Genomic DNA, 18,817 nt, shown 5'->3' with positions numbered 1-18,817 from the left:
ATTATATATTATATATTAATTATATATTACATGTTATATAATAATATACTACATATTATGTATTATATATTACATATTGTATATTATATATTGTATATTGTACATCATATACATTGTATATTATACATTATACATTCATTATATGTCATATATATATATATATATATATATTGTATATATTATGTACCACATATTATATTACATATTGCACATTATATATGTTATATATTAAACATTATATATTGTATATGGATATAGTATATATTATATATTGCATATATATAAATTTTCTTTTAGTGCAAGAAACAAACGTGGTTATCCTTGAGAGCTAATTGTTGCAATTTAGGCAATCCATCAAACATTCCTTCTTGAAGTTCCTCGAGGCGGTTTGAATTCAAAATCAGGATGACCATTGAACTGTTTGCGAAACTACCTGGTTTTACGCTTCTTATATAGTTTTCACCTAGATATAACTGTCGTAAATTTTTCAAATTTGAAAATGAATGTTCCTGTAGTTCATTCAGGTGGTTGCCGGTCAGATCAAGCATTTCAAGTTGTTCGAATGAGCTAAACTGATGTGGTGAGATCTGAAACCAGATTTAAATCAATCATTTATGCTTTAATAATACCACCATTGTTAACTTCAGCGGTGAAGTTTCTTGTTTATAAAAATAACGGTGAATTTATTCCATTTCGCATTATTCTGAACTAAAAAGGCAAAGTTAGTACCAGGTAGCACTAAAAGGTAGCTTAAGGAATACTTAAAATTCTATCACTGTGCCTAAACCATATGAAAATATATTCTGAATAATGGAGAGAGAGAGAGGAGAGAAAAGGGAAAACAGGAAAATGGTGCTATAAATGAAATAACTGCTATAAATGTATACTTCAAACTTCATAAACGGTAAAGAAGACCTAAAACGAAAGGCGAGAAAGCAAAGAAACCAATAGGTTTACTGACATTAGTTATTCGATTTCGGGTTAAATACAGGTATCGCAAATTGGGTACATTGAGGAATGTTCGGTTATGAATGGTTGAGATCTGATTTGATGCCAGATTCAACAAATTAATTAATGGTAAGTTCATGAACGACAGTGCTTTCAGTGAGCTGATGTTGTTGTTGTGTAAATGCAGTGCCATTAATTGTTTGAATCCTCGAATTGCTATAAATCCCTTAATTATTTCGATAAATAAAATGATCATTCAGTTCACACCGATGAGAAAATGTCGAATTTTTTGCAGAAATTGTTCGAATAGAGATTCAGATAACTTTTCTTTACTAAATTTAATAATAAATTCCACTCAGTAACACATATTTCTGGCAATTTTGGTGGTATAAAAGCAGATATTTAATGAATAAACAAGTGGACAGAAAAATTTTGAAGCATCAGTAATTTTAATAAGTTTCACTTCGACCATAGTGCATAAATAGACACAAAATCCGAGCTAATTTAGCCAAGATATAGTAAAGAAAATATTCCAATATATATGTATACATATATACATATATATATATATATACATACATATATATACTAAAAGAAAAAAAGTACCTGGTGCTGGAACTTCCTTCAAACAGTTCCTGCCAAGATTAATCGTTTGTATACTGTGTTTAACATGTTCAAATGCATTCTTGTGTATCTGGCATATACGATTATTTGCTAAGCTAACATCATATAGCTGCAAATTATTTTCACTCATAATTTACGTGTTATAACTATTTTGATATGGATTTTCCAGTACTGAAGGGAGAAACACTGAAATCCATTAAGTTAAGGTCAAAGAAACATTGACCTTAGTGGTTCCTTAGAAAGGTTTTTTTTTAAAGTTTTTATGAGGAAAGGTCGCTAATTATCTCCCTTCATCGATTTCTTATAACCTTTAACCTCGATTATCATATCATTATTGTAGACGACTAAAGGACAAATGTTACTTCAAATGGTTGTGATGATAATAGTTGCTTAATCGTAATAATACTATAGCAGAATGGGAAGTCCATCCAACAGTTAAAACGTATGTCGAAAAGGTCATTTTTCCGTGATTATTCATTTGGCTGTGTTGAGTGATTATTAAAAAAGCGTGTCCTTCAACTTTAAATCCTGAGAATTTAAGGTAAAATAAGGAGAAAATTGTGCATGTCAAGATGTACTTGCCCTTTAGGGTTTCAGTTGTAGATTACGTAAATTAGGTATAATAGGCAAAGATGAACCTTGGATAATGGCGGAAAGGCATGCTCCGCTTCAATGTCACCAATTGAATTATTGGACAAATCGAGCCGTAAAAGTGCTGATAATGGTGTTAGTGCTTTAGATGGTAACTGTGTTAAATTGTTATGATGTAATATAAGTTCCTGTAAAATATCGTTCATCTCCAGGAAGCTGTTTTCGTCGATATCTGTAATACTATTATATGACAAATCCAGTTTCTTGATGAATAATCCGGAAAAAAATCCAGCAGGAATATGTTTCAGCCCAGAATCTTGCATTTCTAGCTGTTGGATCAGACCCAAATTGATCTGATTAGCTTTCAACATGTAAACAGCCTGGGATCCATCAACATGTGAGCATTTGAGGATTATACCATTCTGTGAATCATCACAACGGCAGATTGATGAAATAATTTCAGGACAAGCCAGTGAGACTCGCATAGTGCTGACAAATAAAACGAAACTTCCAATAAATTGATTGATTGTATCTCGTCTTTTCGACCGTTGTTTTTCTCTGCGTCCTGTGAATTTCCGTTGTCGTTCATTATCATAGATTCTGATTCTGCGCCATTCTTGCGTGGATTTTACACTTTTGTCGTTGTTGTCGTGACCTTTATCATTGTTGTCTTCATCCCCATCATGATGCACGTCATCAGTTTCGTTATTGTAGCATTTCCCGCTTGCTGCATATCTATTACTATTGATTCTTTCACCTTCATCCTCACGGTTGCATTCACTGGTCCCACTTCCTTCCTCGTGATTACCATCACAAAATATGTTGGTGCACGTCACAACCGTCAGTGGTTTTACACACTGTCTGCAGGAATGCAAAGCTGTAACGTTACTGTATGATGATTCTGGTACCAAAATGAATTTGGTGGGTTCCGGCATTATTGGTTCGTCTGAAATAGAATATCGATAAGTAACATGAGTATCCGTGTTAAGAGGCACCTGTTTTACCAGTAATGTACATGTGCTAGTGGTGATGACAGAAATACACAGTTGCAGTTGCAGTGGTAGTAGTAACAGTAACCGGATAAATAATGGTTGTATTATTTGTATGATATGTCTATGATGACGATCGGAGCAGATACAGGTTGAGTGGTTCGAAAATTGTGAGATATAGATAATGGTCGGTGATTGGGAAGGGAGGGTCGTTGTCAAATTCTTATGCTCAGTCGGCACCTGTAGACACCGAAGAGCAGCTCAATACACTAAATGGTTAGGTGGAGACGGAACGGGAGGACCTTTCCCATCTCGATCGGCCAAACTCATACTCAAGCAAGGTCGACGATGAATGCACCTTACTAGCCGTCTCCCTGCTCTCCTACCATACCTCCCCCTCCCTTCTATCCGTTCGTTCTTGTAACCAAACAAAACCACTCCTAAATTCCCTTTTTAGGTCGTCAAATAGTTGAATTTCCCGGTAACATCTTGGCGATTTTTTCCATCTCTTATGAAATTGATCTCTATGCTCGAAGCATTAGTCATTAAAAAAGAGTTTGCAATATTCTACAGCACGTTTAGCCTTTAATGTTGATAAAATTTATTGAAGCGAGATGCATCACATTGATGGCGAAGGTCACTCTTTCAAGGATTTTTCTCTTTACCAATAATTTACCACACGTGGCTGATTATACCAGCTTGCCCTCTTACGAAATATAATACCATCAGTATTGCATGACAGCCAAATCTACTTCCATGGATCTCTTGACATATCTAGTGCTATTCTGTTATGGATAAAATTGAGTTGCAACGAATTACTGTAAGTTTTCCATGACAGTAAGAACCCGATCGTTTTTAGAATTTTTTTTTTGGATTGGGATTGTAAATACTACCAAATTTGAGAAGTTTTAGCTGAAAAAAGATTTTTTTGGCGTTAAATTTGGAAGCCAAAAACACCAGATTTTTTGGAAATCAGGTTATGCAAGGTTTCAAGTTTAAACGTGTGTATTCTTGCCAGAAAAAATGTTTACTTTTTTGAAGCAAGAAAGAAATCAAGTAAGCAAACTGTGTAGAAAAGAATAAAAAAAATAAGGGAGAGAGAGAAGACTCGTTTCACGGCAGCGTTTCGAAACTTATTGAATATTCGCCCTTCATCATATAGTTCTTAAACCTGAAATTTGTTCTCTGAATCTGCTAGGTGATTTCCTTCCGCTACTCTTTTTGATAGCTGCTATCGTTCGTATTGTTATTCTTGATTCACGCCATGGGGAAAGAAGTGACCGATGCTGTTATATCTCCAAAATTGCCGAGAAATGAAGAACTGGTTACATGGAGCATTCTTTTATCAAGATCACGAGTTCTGGACTGCTTCATTTTTACATGCTGTGATAGATAATTATATTAATGTTGATTGTGCTAATTAATTTCTGGGTATTTCGTATCTGGCATAGCACATGCCTACCAAATTGGGCATATTTACTGGGTACTATTCAGAATTACCCCTCGAGTTCCTGAACTTGTCAGATCATTTTCCATACTCCATAGATATTTGAGCTCAGGTGGTGTCTGCGGTTGCTCAACAACAATCATTATCTAGGAAGAAAAGAAGGAGTTACAGTTTATAGTCAAAAGTACATTCTCTTTATGGTTGTTTCTCGGTTATGTATTGGAAATAGACAGAATCAGACTGATATGGACCATCCATAGAATTTAGAATTCCCAGGATTTTTGGATTTGCAGCATTAAAGTGGAAAACCTTCAAATTCTTCAACGGTTGTTATTACGCTGTCTTCATTGTTATCTCAAACCATAGAAGTGTTTTCTTTTTTCTGTTACTCATTGGAAAGTCATACTGTATCGATAGAAATAATGCGTTAAAAATTCGCAGCGTCTTGCTGTGTCATACAAATTGGCAAGTAAGGTAAACATGTTTGTATCCTTATCAAGGTTTCTGTGTTTAGTGCCAACGCCGTGACAGTTTTCAGTTTTCCAACCAGCCATTTGGAATTTATAATTTTTAAACCCGGAAGAAGGAAAATAGTGGATAATTCAGCATATTAATGAAAGCTTTACAAGAGTGAATTTAAAAAAGTGATGGCGGCATTAATCTGAAAACTCTGCCTGAATCTTTCGCACTTACTAAGAAGGATGAATGGATAGATATGGCACTAGAATCAGAAAGAATGAGGTTATCACTTTTATCAAAATTCATTTTTCCCTATGATCTCCAAAAGAATTATGTATTTTTTGTTAGATGATAGAGATCTTGCATTCGGGATCCTCTCGACTAGGGTAGGAAAAATATTAGGAAAAATAGTGCTAGTGCATACCTTGAACGGATATTTGAAGTTTTGAAACAGTTCAAACTCAAGAAAAAACATGAAAATAACTTAATGTACAATCACAAACAAAACAATGAAATGTACAGCAAAACAAGGTTTACAAAGACAAAAGCAATAGACTAGAATATAATTAAAAAGAGGACTAAATCAGCTTTTACAGTAGAATTTGCATTTGATACTGAATCGAAATATATGACAAAAGATATACACATTTCGCTTTTTTTTCATTAAAATCCTAATACTGCATTCTTTTTTCATTGGAAAAGTATCAAAAACCGAAACAGAGATTAACGATAACTCTCCCTATAATGTAAATTATGCTCTAAATACAAAACTAATTTTAGAGTTTTAAGTAAATTCACTTTTAAATTTTGAACATATGAGAATTCCCTGAAAGATGTTGACAATGTTTTATAAGAGAAGCATCTATCTTTGATCCACTTGTACTTGATTGTTGTGGTTGTGCCATTTGATTCGGATTCACTAGGGAATCTTCATCGATGTTTGGTTCTGTATCTCCCAAGCGTTTCCGCTTCATATATACACATATTAAACCCAAGATTGCTATAGAAGCTGCTCCGGCAAAACCTGGAGTGATATGAGAAGAAGGATTTTGTATGAATTATCCAGACTTGTTTTTCTCCTTTTTTTTCAGTTAGACATTCAATACTTCTATTTATTTATTTTTGTTTTTTGAATTTTAGTCATTTCCGTCTTCACTGCTTCCGATTACTTTTGCTTGCACACAAGAATTTTGAATTATCCTTTCATATCGATCGATTTTTAAATAATCGAAACTAACCAAGTAATAAAGCAGTGTAGTACTGGACCCGAACCAATTTCTCAGCTCGTTGTTTAGTTTGCGTTAGGTCGTTGGTCACTTCATTGATATCATATGGAATAAAAGTAGGCTTTATTGGACGTTTGAATGTCGGCAAATTGTGTAGCATTTCTTCCACTGTCTTATTAGCCTTGAAAATGAAATTACGATTACCAGTGCTATTTACAAGGAAAGTGCTATTAATGCAAAATATGGTGATACAAACTTTTGCCAATCGCCGGGATCGGTTCAAGAATTATCGGTTAATAATTCGGACTGAACATTAATAGGATTTACCAAATTTGTTAAAATAGTATATGTTACTAAAGTGGCTTTGAAATCGATTCCACATAAATTTAGATAGCTTAAATAATAATGTAAATACTTACATCGGTGGACAACGCAGCAATCAATCTATATCCATCTGTGAGAAGGTGCTGTTGAAGTTCACTGGGAAGGAGCGTAAAATCGGGCACCTCGCCACGAAATAAGGCATCAATCACCGGTTTCGGTATCCTGCTGATATTATAACCAGGTGGTAGCATTCTTATCACTTCGATTACTGTTGATGACAAACTTCTCGACTTTTCCACTGACAAGTTTTCCAGCTGGTCCGGAGCACTGCTCACTGCCAACTGTGATATATAGTAATCCTAAAATTTTTGGGAAAAATTGTCATAAAGTTCAACCTTTGTGAATTTCTTTAATCTGGGAAAATACAGCAAAAAAATAGACTTACTGTTGATGGTTAGCATAAAATTTGCTGGCAGTATAAGTCATGTTGATGTCAACCCGAAAAAAGCGGCAAGGAGCTATTAACTTAATTTTGATAGCAAACATATATGCTTACCCGTATGCTTTGTGTTTGTCGTCGATCAGGATATGACATATCGGCTACTTGCATTACTTGAGTTGTAAGCGTCTGTGGTAGCGTTTCCGGCGGTAATAAATTACGGAATTCAGCAGTCACAAGTCTTTCCCGTTTAGCCGTCTCTGCTGCTACATACATGCGTTTGAGGTATTCCTTCATAATTTTGTCCAGAGCTTCCGAAGGTAAGCCCGGAATTTGTCCACCTCGCAATACATGTGCTAATATATTCGGTGGAAGCTAAAAATTTGGCATTCCACTTTTTTTCAACGTCATCACCTATGCAAATTTGAAAATGGAAATTGCATCTTCATGTATCATTGGTGAAGCGTTATTTACCTTGCTTACGTCGACATCACCGATGCCGGGTATGTTAACAACCAAATTCGGAATAGTCTGGAGAAACTGTTCAATATCCGCTGGTCCTGGTTGTTTACCAGCTATGACGCGAGTGAGTGGTGAAGAGAGCTGAAAATAAAGTGCAAAAACTCAAATTAAATCTAATGTACTGTTAGGCCTCGCCAATAGTATTTAGAAGAATTATAGGTTGCATAAAGATTTACCTGTTCAATAGCACTGTTAAATTTTTGAGCGTCAAGAATACGTTCTCCATTTGCTTTAGGTAAGTAATTGATCCCAGGAATATTCTGGACTGAGGGAATAGCGTCGGTGAGGGCGCCAATAACCGGTACCATCTCAAATGGATTTGGCGGCTGCGTAATTGCTAAATTAAGGAGCAAATCATAAACTTCAGAAGATAGGATGTCGCTTAACATATCACCACCTATAATTGCTCATATTATTATCAAACTTCATTGTCAGAAGGAGTTTAATACATCTAACATTGGTTCGTGATATATTCTTTTGAACTTTGCTTACCGATATCACTTTGACCATTTGCATAAAAAGCATGTCTCGCCTTGCTCATTGTTTCATTGGCTTTCACAATCATCAGTTCTTTCAGTCGAACACCGGCGTATTTTTCCGGCCCGGCGCACAGTACCTCAGTCTGGTAGGGTAAGAAGGTTCGCACCTGATTTGCCACCAAATAATTCACCAACCAATCCAATTTTTCATCACAGTGAAGCGGATTGTCTTAAAATTACTTGCGGTCCGTGGAAAATATTGAAAGAAAAATTTTTTAAACACTAAAAAATTTTACAATTTTAATGAAATTGCAAATCTCGGTTGAGTTCGAAAAACTCGATTTTCTATCTTTTGTTTTTTATATATTAAATATACCATTTAGCAAGATGTTAGCTATTTTTTCTTTGAAGGTGTCCTTTTCTATTGCTTTGATGAGGTTGGATGACAGGTCGAGCCAGAATATATCTTTAAGTGGCGTGAATACATCCTTTTCAATCGTATGGATGCCATTATGCGCCAGGTCAAGGGTTGTTATTTGTGAAACTGATGTAAACGTCGAATTTTCCAACACACTAAGAGAATTATTTCTTAAATTAAGTTGTTGCAAATTTCGCATCCCATCGAGCATTACGCGTTCTGAAAAATGAGTTCAGCTAGGCATCTTCAAAGAAGCCTCTGCAATCACTCGAGTTTTCATTAAGTGGTTAACTGCTACTGCTTACCGATTTTTTTGATAGCATTATTAGCCAAGTTGAGAACAACAAGCTCATCCAATGAATCAAAACTATTCCGTGACATCGCTGTAATTTGGTTGCACTATAAAAACGACTTTAATTAGTTAATAATGTAATGTTATTAAACTGTGGTAAAAATGATCCGCGAAATCTTCAAAAACGACTGTTTGAAAATTATTGATGAACCTGCAGGCTGATTAGCTGAAGCCTTCTGTTGGAACTAAATGCAAGCGTCTCAATTCTTGAGATTTTATTGTGATTGAGATGAATCTGTCGCAGATTTAATAATTCTTTGAATGATGGTACCTGAAATGCCCATTTAGGTTGCTTTTTATAAATTTCATTGTATTTTATTGAGCAAATTGGAAATGATGCCGCTGCGTAAAATCACGTATCAAGTTTCAAAACTCCCAGTTGTTTGTTAAAATCAATTTTTTGGTTATATGCTATACTTAGTTCGAGTAAAACTTGACCTTATTGAGCATATTTTCAGACAAATCTAGAACTTCAAGACTTTTGAAGACTTGGAAAAGTCGTTCCGTTTCAATAGAAGAAATTAAATTATTCCTTAAGACGAGATGTTTCAGAAGTGGCACATTCATGAATGCCATCGGTGCTATATAATTTATTTGGTTGTTATTTATTCGTAGTTCCTGAAACGGAAATAAGCGATAGTTAATCTGAATCAGAGTGTAGTTCATGAGAGATGAGACTTGTATTAATAGTGTAGTGGACATTTCCGTGAAAACACGTACTTCTTTTTGTTCCTTTTCTTCTTTACCTGAGTTACTTGCACAAAATATTCTTTGAAAATTTTAAAAGCCACCCATTTTTTATTTCAGTTGGATAAATTAGGATGACCGACTGGCATTTTATGATGCTAAGTATGCGTTGACCTCCTTCGTTTGCCACTGCTTTATTTTGAAAAAAGTACATTTTAAAGAAATCGGTATGTACTCCTCAAATTCTTCATAAAAATTTTCAATTAGTTACAATTTAATTTGTATCTGGTGATATTGAATAGACTGAAAGATCCTTCTATCGAGGAAAAGAATTCTATTAACTGCTAATAAGTCAATATTTTTAGGCTTTCGGTAGCATCCATCCTCAAATTAGGGAGAAACGTCCTATTTTAAGTGCTTCAAAACAATATCAATTTGAATTTTGAATGTTTTACCTTGAGTAACGGTAAATTCATAAGTTGAAAATTGGCAATTTCCTTGATAGCGTTATGGGATAAATCTAAATACATCAGCCGGATACAGTTTCTTAGGTTTTGTGCTGGTATATTGCTCAGGCAATTGTCACTCAAGTCCAGTAGTTCTAGTATGTTCTTGATATCCAATAATGAATTACTGAAATATTTACAGTTATCCCTTATATTTTTTGTCAGACTTGAAAGAAAAAATTAAACAGAGGCAAGGGATCATTTTTTCAAGAATTCACAATGGATTTCTAAATTCAGGATATTAATTAGCGTATAATCAGCTTTGAGCTACAGTGCAACATTTCTCTGAACTATTTACGTCCTATTCATTTAAAAACTGAAATACTGCATATAATAAGTTTACTGCATACAACAAGTTTTGTTGAAGTCTTTTTTATTTGTATATAAGTATGTGTGTACCCAATTTATTGTAAAGTAACGTTAATTGTTGCAGAAGAAAATAATACGACAAATTACGGAAGAGGAAGGGAAGGAGAAGGTCGGGATTAAAGGAACTAAGAACTACGGACTTCTAAAAATCCTCTGTACACCTCTGATTTTCTGCTGTTAGTAGTTAACTGCCAATTTCCATCTCGTTATTCGTGTTGTTGTTACTGGTCAATAGATTCTTAAATGAAATCAGTTCAAGGCCATCTATATCTCATTTGCCGCAACTTTAGTAGTTAATATTATCATCAGTTATATACTCGTTAAAATTAACCTAACCTATGAAAAACCTCATTCTATAATGCCGCAGCTGATTTTACGATGGAAAACCTGTTCGTAAACTGATTTTTTGAACGTAAATTCCGGAGTTGATCAAAACAAGTTGCATTTGTCGGAAGTTTGAATCCGGAAAATATATTCTAATTTGAAACAACTTTCAATTTGCCATAAATACAATCACTATGTGACGAAAAACAAAATTCGAACTAACCTTGAAAGTGAGCAAATTTTGTTTCCCTCAAGGCGTAAATGTCGTAGACTTTCGACACCTTTTAATGCATTATCTGGTAAATCTGTTAACTGAAATTTTTTTCATTTCAAAATTTCCAGTCAAATTGCTGTGAATATTTTTGAACCATGGTTTACCTGATTATAATTGAGATTGAGCGAAATTAACTTTGGCAAATAACCAAGAAATGTCACAGTTGTGAGCATATTTTTGGTAATTGTTAGATCTTCCAAATTATCTGCTAATTTGGCGAAGGTTATATTCGTAATTTTCTTGATGCCACATGAGATCAACTGGAGAGACCGTATATTGGCTGGTGGCAATTCTTCAAGCACCTAAATTGAAAACTCTAAAATTATAGGAAGAGGGATTCATCTTTATTTATAAAGAAATGTGAAAATTTTTGACTTTGAACTAATCTTACATCTTGTTTTTCCTAGTTTTTCTTGCCCAAAATTGAATTCTAAAGAATAATGCTCAAGGAACCGTAGAAACCAAAGGTTTCTATGGAAGCTCATTGATTCTTAATTCTTGAACGATTCTCAAACATTGATTCTTAAACGTTCTGATATGACTGAATTTTGAATTTTCCTGGATATCAAAAGAAGTGATTCTGGAATAAGCCTAGAAAAAGCTTACCGGCCATGAAGAGTTAGTGACTGTAAGCTTTTGCACTTGTCGTCTACCTAGTAATTGTATAATACCAGACAGGGATGTATCGATAGGACCCTTACAGTCAATATAATAACCATCAGGTTTATCGTCACAGGTGCATGAATCAAGGCTTGGACAGAATGCTGTCACATAATTTGCGAAAATAGTTAGCAGTATTAACTGTCGTGATGAAATAACCATATCAACTTGAAATATAAAGTTCAGAAAAAGTCAATATTGAGGTACAGCAAATCGAACTGTCGACCGTTACCTGGTACCATGATTAGTTCCAGAAAAATCGTCCTCAAAACAAATTATGAATAACCAACTCATCTTACTGCAATTGTTCGATAAGTTAGTAAAGCAGCGAACTGTTTCGAAGAATAGTTGAAAAGGAATTAGATAACATAAATTATATCGTTAAATATGTTCGGTAATTTCACCTCATAGGGTCAAGAATCCAAAAGATCCGCATATAAAGCGCGCCTGAACAGTAGAGAATTCCAGAATCTTCGACACAGATATTTTAAATGCTATGGCAAATGCTATAGAAAAATTGTATTTGAAATTGATACCAAAACTTCTCTGTCGCTATTCGACCTTCAAAATTTATCTAAAATAAAAGAAAATAATTGCATGGCATGGTATGTAACCTACTTCTGTCCATACAAAAGGTGCATTCCAGTGACACAGATTATACATTTCCCTATACCGCTCATTTGTATACATGTAATATATAGCCTAATATTCATACGTGCCTTACGTCAGGTATGTTTACCTTGAGTAATGCTCAAAGGAAGATAGTATATCAAATATATACGGTAGAAATTAAGTTCATTTCGGGACATTACCCTTATTGTTTTGAAAATGGAAAAAGTATATGGTTTATTATTTGGCAAATAACTGAAAAGAAAGACTCGTAAAATATCAAGAAATCTTACGTTAAATTGCTAAAAAAAAGTGTCAGACAAGATGCCATCAGTTGCTGATAGGATCTGAAGCAGTTGGGATTGAAATGTATTCGTCTTGTGAGTAGGGCAGCAGGGTCAAAAGTGATTTTAATTTTCGATTTTGTTTTTATGCCACTACCACATATTGAGATTGTCTCTTTGACATGTGACGGAGAATTTTAAATCGTTACTCAAGAAAAATCAAAAAATGAAAAATTTTTCTGCAAGAATTCAGAAGTAAGGGTTGTTACCTTTCTAGCTAATTCTATTTAAATAGGATAGGCAAGAATCAAAGAAAGAAGTAGGTAAAAGTAAAGTGGGTTCCCACTCAGTACCTGTTGTTAGAGTAAGTACCCGTTACTGGCAGTGTGTGATGGAACACGACAATCTAGGTTACCGGGTCAGCTTCTACCCTTATTAGTCCCTAGCGACCGCAAAGGTATTAATCGCTTTTAGCCATGTCAATAACCTATTCTTTCTCTCCTCCTCCTCCCCCCTCCTTTTTCATGCATGCATTTGATACTACAATAAACTGTTCTGATTGTCGAAAACGAACCCATTTCTCCGCCCAATCGTTTTGACGTTTGATCTTTCGGATTGTCAAGTGCAAAAGCTGTTCGTTGATGTCTTACTAAGGTTATGCAGAAATACTGTCAGGTGAAACGATGATAGGTCATTTTACAACATTTCACAAATTTATCCAGTTTCAATAAAAAAAAAAAACAATTTCACAAATCTATCCAGTTTTAAGTTATCGAACAAAAAAAGGCGCAGAAGAATGGCTAGAATGATAGTTCACCAATGCAAAACATTTTAAGAATTTGTTCTGTTGGCACTAAAGGTTTGAATGTGTTTAATTCTTTTGTGAGTACACATGGGGAAGAGAACCTTCGAGATGGTATCCACCATTTGGTCAGGTCATATATGTGACACCAATTTCTGGTTTGTGTCCCACTTTTGCCTTTCGTTTCTTTATTTTTATCCCTCTTGGACATCTAACCTCAAAAATAGTCGTTTCATCTGATAAATAATCAATGCGAGACATATGGATAGGGTAATCTCTTTCAATGCTACGTTTGATGATATCATCGCTCTGACATCACATCGAGGAAATCGAATTGATTACCACAGTTTTTGAAAAGAAAACAATCAGTCTGATCGTGTCTGCACTTCACATACTTCTGCTCCACAACAATCCAATCGTTGTGCAAACCACTCTACAAGCTTGTCAACTTACGTCACCGTTATTCAACTTCTGTAAGAGAGTTTACATTCACATTTAAACAAGTCCTCCATTTACCAGCCTTATCCGGACAATAAAATTGTACCGTATGCAATCCAATTGTAAATATTAGCTGTTGTGAAAAAAATTGTCACTTCAGAGAAGTTCTAACAAACTTTTGAGAGAAAAAGAAAGGAAGTTAGAATTCATATTTCGACAAACGTTTAAATTAATTTACTATCTGTATTATTTTATTGCAGGTTGACTTTTTTCCTACAAATGCATTTACTTTACTTATTCGTTTCCATCAAATCATGCCTGAAAAATGCAGAAATAACTGCGCAGCAATAAAGCAACAGCGATAATTTTTAACATAGCATGAAAATCGATTATATCTGAATGTGCAAATTCATTCACAATAATCATCGATTATAATTCCATATTTGTTCTGATATGAATTGCAAAGATTGATATAGGAAGGTAACATCAGTCAAAAAATTAATTCCCTCGATTTCTCTGAGAAGTTTCAATTAATGGCTTTGTGAAGATTACTGTAACATTCATTTTCAAAGTTATTACAGTACATACAGATATTTCAGTGTGAAAGTGATTGCTGGTTTTATTGGAACGTTGTCTGCAGTTTTTTTTCAAAAAGAAACTTTATCTTTCTCGACATCATATCCTTTTTGGAACCATGAGTCCTATTGTAAATATTATGGCAGAGAGAATAGGCATCAGATACGATTGAAATGGATAAACATTATTCAAAATAATCATTTCACTTCTTTTCATTACATGCTAAATTAAAAGTGGCTCTATTTCGCTGATTCAAGCATTACTGAGCACTGGGTTTTTTCCTTTTAGTTCATCTCCCGGAGAAAATTGAATTTTTTACTGATGTTAAGAGATGAAAAAAAATAAGGAAACAATCTCGATCTCTGAAACCTCTTCAGCTTATTGTACTGATACTCCCATAAGTTTACAATTTTAAAACAGATTTCCGTTTAATTCACCTGTTCGTTAAACCATCATTAAATGAAATGTACTGTAACCCCTACATTTTAAATTACTGGATTTTAATTGTTTTTGTTTTTTAACTTATTCTATTGGGATCTTTTAAGTTAGTGTAAAGTTTCTGTAGATTTGCCAGTTAATTTAAAAATATTGGGTAAAGTAGTGGATGACTTGATTCTTCTCTTAGCTGCTTCATCTAGGTTTCCTTCATTAGGGAGTTTATATATTTGTACTTGGGTCAGTTTCGGTTTGTTTTAAAAACAACGAGTCAGATTTCTTATTGATAGAAAATGTTTGGAAAAGGTAGGTTTGATGATTCCGACTGAAAATTGAACCATTATGTTACTTATGTGAGAGGAAATGTTTCTGTGGCGACTACATGACATATTATTGGAGAGCATATTACAGTTTCAGTTTCTGTATCTAGGTGATTTCATTTGGTTCATTCGGGTGATTTATTAAATTGCTTCCAAGCTCACTGTCTTTAAATTTGGCAGAGGCACTGTAATAATGTGATTTTATTTGGTCCACTGTAGGACAAGCTTAACCTTTGTTATCAGTTTCATTGGAATCTCTTTGATTTGTTTCTTGCTTTCCTGTACGGCATCAATCATTTTATACAAGGCTCTAAGGAGCAATTTTTAGAAAATGTGAGTTACAAATATCGCTTTAATAATCTCTTAAATTTTGAAAATTTTATTTTGTTTGTCTGTATATTGTGTCATTATTAGTAAGTAGTTCCAGGTACAAACGAGAGGTTACGTCCGGCATGTTTGTCGCTAGCTGATTATACTCCAGAGCAGGAAGTGAGTAGTGTAGGTGCAGCAACAGCATTCCGAAATGAAAATCAGGAAGGCTTTCCGGAATTCTCACAACAAATAGATAGTGGTTCGTTTTATATTTTATTTGTTTGATATTTTCATTTTCTGATTTCTTATGAAACAGCAATGGAAAAAAGTGGTTAAACTCCAAGGATTAAAATCGATAATTTGTTGGAAAAATACTGGCGGTACATAGCGTAAAATGTACCGATTATAATAATAATATTATAAACCCCCAATTTTACTTTTTGTCTTTTTACACAGACTGAAATGAAAGCAATCCGTTTGGAAAGCGAGAATTCTGCAAGATGATATAAAACTGTGTTTTGTACTTGTTACATATTTTTAAACTTACTTTTACATGAACGGCTAATGAAAAATGGAAAAGTGGTAGTTACTGATATTTCGGATTTTCTGCCATTATTTATAATTCCAATATTTTTTTCAAATTTTTAAGAGCAAATATTCTAAAAAAGAAATTTGTCTTACAGAATTAGTTAGTGCCGAAGACGAGACAATATCGGTTGCAACAAACATTTCAGAGGAACAACAGTTAATGCTGTTCAATGTTGACGATGACATTTTTACAGAAGGTAAGCTTCTACTTTACATTAAAAATTGAGTGCTAGTGAAAATGAAGTAATTCAAGTCTCAAAGATGCTGAGAGATGAGAGTTGTTAGAAACACTGGGTTTCGTTCTCTGTTTTCGCAGCGGTCTGCGAAGTATCCGTTTGGTAGTAATTCATTTGGAAAATGGAAATTTTGCAAGGTTATACAGAATTGTGTTTTATACTTGCTACATACTTCTAAATTTACTTTTACATGATTTTGAATGGCAAGTGAAAAGTATAGGTACTGTTTGAAAGTATATAAAATTAAAAAAAAAGCTACTCTGAAGATGAAAAACTACGATCATATTAAAAAACCTGCTATATGTGTTTTTTCTGATTATTTAATATTAGTCATTTTCTCTGTTAAGAAATTGTTATTGCTGAAGAAGTCTTTGCTGATGAAATAATGCTGAAGCCGAAGAAAACATGTAAAGAATTGAAACAACAGGTTGTAATTTCATGAACCATTATTAGAGTTCAGATATAAATATTCACAAATAGAATTTTGTAAGCTTAAATTCAGTATGGATCTTTAATTTCTTGAAATTATTCACCAAATCTAATTACAAAGTAGGAATTTTTGGGTGAGATTTTGTGAGCTGATTTGTAGGTGAACGTTGTTTCTGCAACATTGAACGACCTGATTGTGGTGGTATCGTCGCTCAATAATGCTTCACAGGGAGCTGGTTACATTACGAAGTAAATTTTGAAAAATGCAGATTTTTGTCATTTGATTTTCAAATTATGAAGGACAGTTGAAACATCTTCATAATCGAGTTAAACATTTCACAGCATTATATTTCGAATGCCTGTTTTTGTATATACGAGTATACTGCACCGTTAAATTTCTATGCTTCCAAGTTACAGGATTGCAGTTCAGCAGTCTTTCAAAAGGGAATTGGATGACATTTATGCGGCAATAAATAGTCAAGAAAGTCACGATTTTATTGGAAATGCTGTGGTGAATAACGGTAAAACTACCGTTAATTTTCAATTTTATTCACTACCCGATGGGCAACCTCCTTCGATAAAAGTTGGTCTTTTTTCATGAAAATTTGTTCTTCTTGCAGTCCTTTTTCAAGTTTGTAGGCCTAAAAGCAAGTACTTTCAACATGAAACCTCAAATTTGAAAATTTTATAAATTATTTCCAGCTAACTCTGAAGTTGATCATTGTTTTTTGTCGTCTTCATATCATTTAATAGTAGTTTATTATGGTTGAAAAGTGAGTGAAATGTACAGATCTCAACCGATTAAATTTTGAGATCTCTGTACATCTACACGTAAACTAGGCTTGTGTTAGGCAAACTCGTTCCACTGGAGAAAAGGTGTAAGCATACGCATGTGTCCGCACTAACTGGTGCTGAAAAATGAGTTTTGTTGATTCACCTAATACTCGTGACAGTTTCAAAATGGTATTCCAGGTGCAGATTGAGGGATTTCGAGCAACACTTGATGATACAATTCTGATGCACCTTTCTGCTTTCATATATGATGATCAAAAGACTAGTGTTCCGTCGAATTTGAAAATTAATTTGGTGGATACACAAATTACTGTTAGGGTTAGTTGTATCTATCATACTCTTAGTACTTCTAAAAAGGGTAGAAGGAATCGTGGTACTTTCCTGACTAGTGCTACTGCCTACATTAAATTATTATCTGCCATTTCTTTGAGCCATAATTTTATGTAGCAATGGACCTCAGGCATAATCTTTTTAATTTGGTTCTTCATTATTATAGATTAACAGATTCTCTAAAAAGCTTGTAGATTCTTGATTTATTAACAGAGGAACAGAGCATTCCTTCCACTGTCATCATCGTAGGGGAATTGACCAACTGTAAATATTTTTTAGTGGATTTTTTAGCGGAAGAAAGTGGATTTCATGGACATTACCAAGCGGCAAGATTATTTAGGACCGGATTTTATGAAAGAATGTTATTCAGAAAAATGTTGAAGTCCTTCATTATTTTTCAGGATCCAAAGACAAAATCATTCCGAATCAAATTGAACGATTGCGTCATAGAGCAGACAGAGGATGATGAGAACATTTACGATTCATCATAGTGCATATGTCGTATTATTGTTCTAAAAATTTCCCCATTTTAGGTATTTCTCTGCCCATTTCCATTTTTTGAATTCTTCACTTCAACAAGATATACCTCTTCCGAATAGAAGGCAGTAATTTCCCCAGTAATAATTAATTTCTGGAAGGGATATTTGGGTACTGGTTTTAATGCTGTTCGGAATGCTGTCAAATTTTAGTCAAGCATCTTTCCCTTGAAGAAAATTCTGCTTTCATCTTCCACAGTAATATATGGCAAAGCTTTTCGATCTGTTCATTATTCATGTGCCCCTTTTCTCGGAATTCTGAAATTTCTGAAAAACTGTACAGATATTATTGCATAATCAAACTACGCAGCGGTAAAATCAAAGTTGTCCTGTATCTCAATTCTGGAGGTGTTTTGTTTTTGTCCTTCCTGGTGCCCCCATTCGCTACACTTTTTTGTCCTATTTTCCAGTCGTCTTTCGAAGATTTGCATCATTTCCCGCTTTTCTTGTTCTTCGCATAGCACAGCAGGCAAGATATTTATCTATGAAGGC

General features: G+C 34.1%; 3 protein-coding genes across 3 annotated transcripts; 1 reads left to right on the top strand and 2 right to left on the bottom strand.

Moving 5' to 3' along the window:
* Positions 1–311: 311 nt before the first annotated feature.
* On the bottom strand, positions 312–3,098 carry LOAG_01628 (hypothetical protein; the record flags this gene model as incomplete). Its single annotated transcript, XM_003137167.1, has 4 exons — positions 312–587; positions 962–1,164; positions 1,555–1,681; positions 2,211–3,098. Coding segments are annotated over 4 exons (1,494 nt in total), but the record flags the coding sequence as incomplete, so codon positions are not given.
* A 2,760-nt stretch (positions 3,099–5,858) lies between these two features.
* Positions 5,859–11,800, bottom strand: LOAG_01627 (leucine Rich Repeat family protein; the record flags this gene model as incomplete). The annotated part of the gene is made up of 15 exons (XM_020445799.1): positions 5,859–6,082; positions 6,297–6,465; positions 6,704–6,967; positions 7,165–7,422; positions 7,522–7,650; positions 7,746–7,906; positions 8,062–8,277; positions 8,425–8,685; positions 8,772–8,865; positions 8,970–9,089; positions 9,257–9,436; positions 9,961–10,138; positions 10,928–11,016; positions 11,083–11,280; positions 11,585–11,800. 15 exons carry the CDS (start codon positions 11,798–11,800, stop codon positions 5,859–5,861), a joined length of 2,757 nt encoding a protein of 918 aa, XP_020303782.1.
* A 3,275-nt stretch (positions 11,801–15,075) lies between these two features.
* Positions 15,076–18,366, top strand: LOAG_01626 (hypothetical protein; the record flags this gene model as incomplete). Its single annotated transcript, XM_003137165.2, has 8 exons — positions 15,076–15,088; positions 15,530–15,673; positions 16,098–16,199; positions 16,586–16,665; positions 16,828–16,916; positions 17,085–17,250; positions 17,640–17,777; positions 18,191–18,366. 8 exons carry the CDS (start codon positions 15,076–15,078, stop codon positions 18,278–18,280), a joined length of 822 nt encoding a protein of 273 aa, XP_003137213.1. The 3' UTR covers positions 18,281–18,366.
* Between the last annotated feature and the right edge of the window lie 451 nt (positions 18,367–18,817).

The sequence above is a fragment of the Loa loa genome (assembly GCF_000183805.2).
Source record: "Loa loa unplaced genomic scaffold supercont3.473, whole genome shotgun sequence".
NCBI lineage: Eukaryota > Metazoa > Nematoda > Chromadorea > Rhabditida > Onchocercidae > Loa > Loa loa.
The sequence above is the reverse complement of the archived record's forward strand: the minus strand, read 5'-3'. Positions and strand labels throughout refer to the sequence as shown.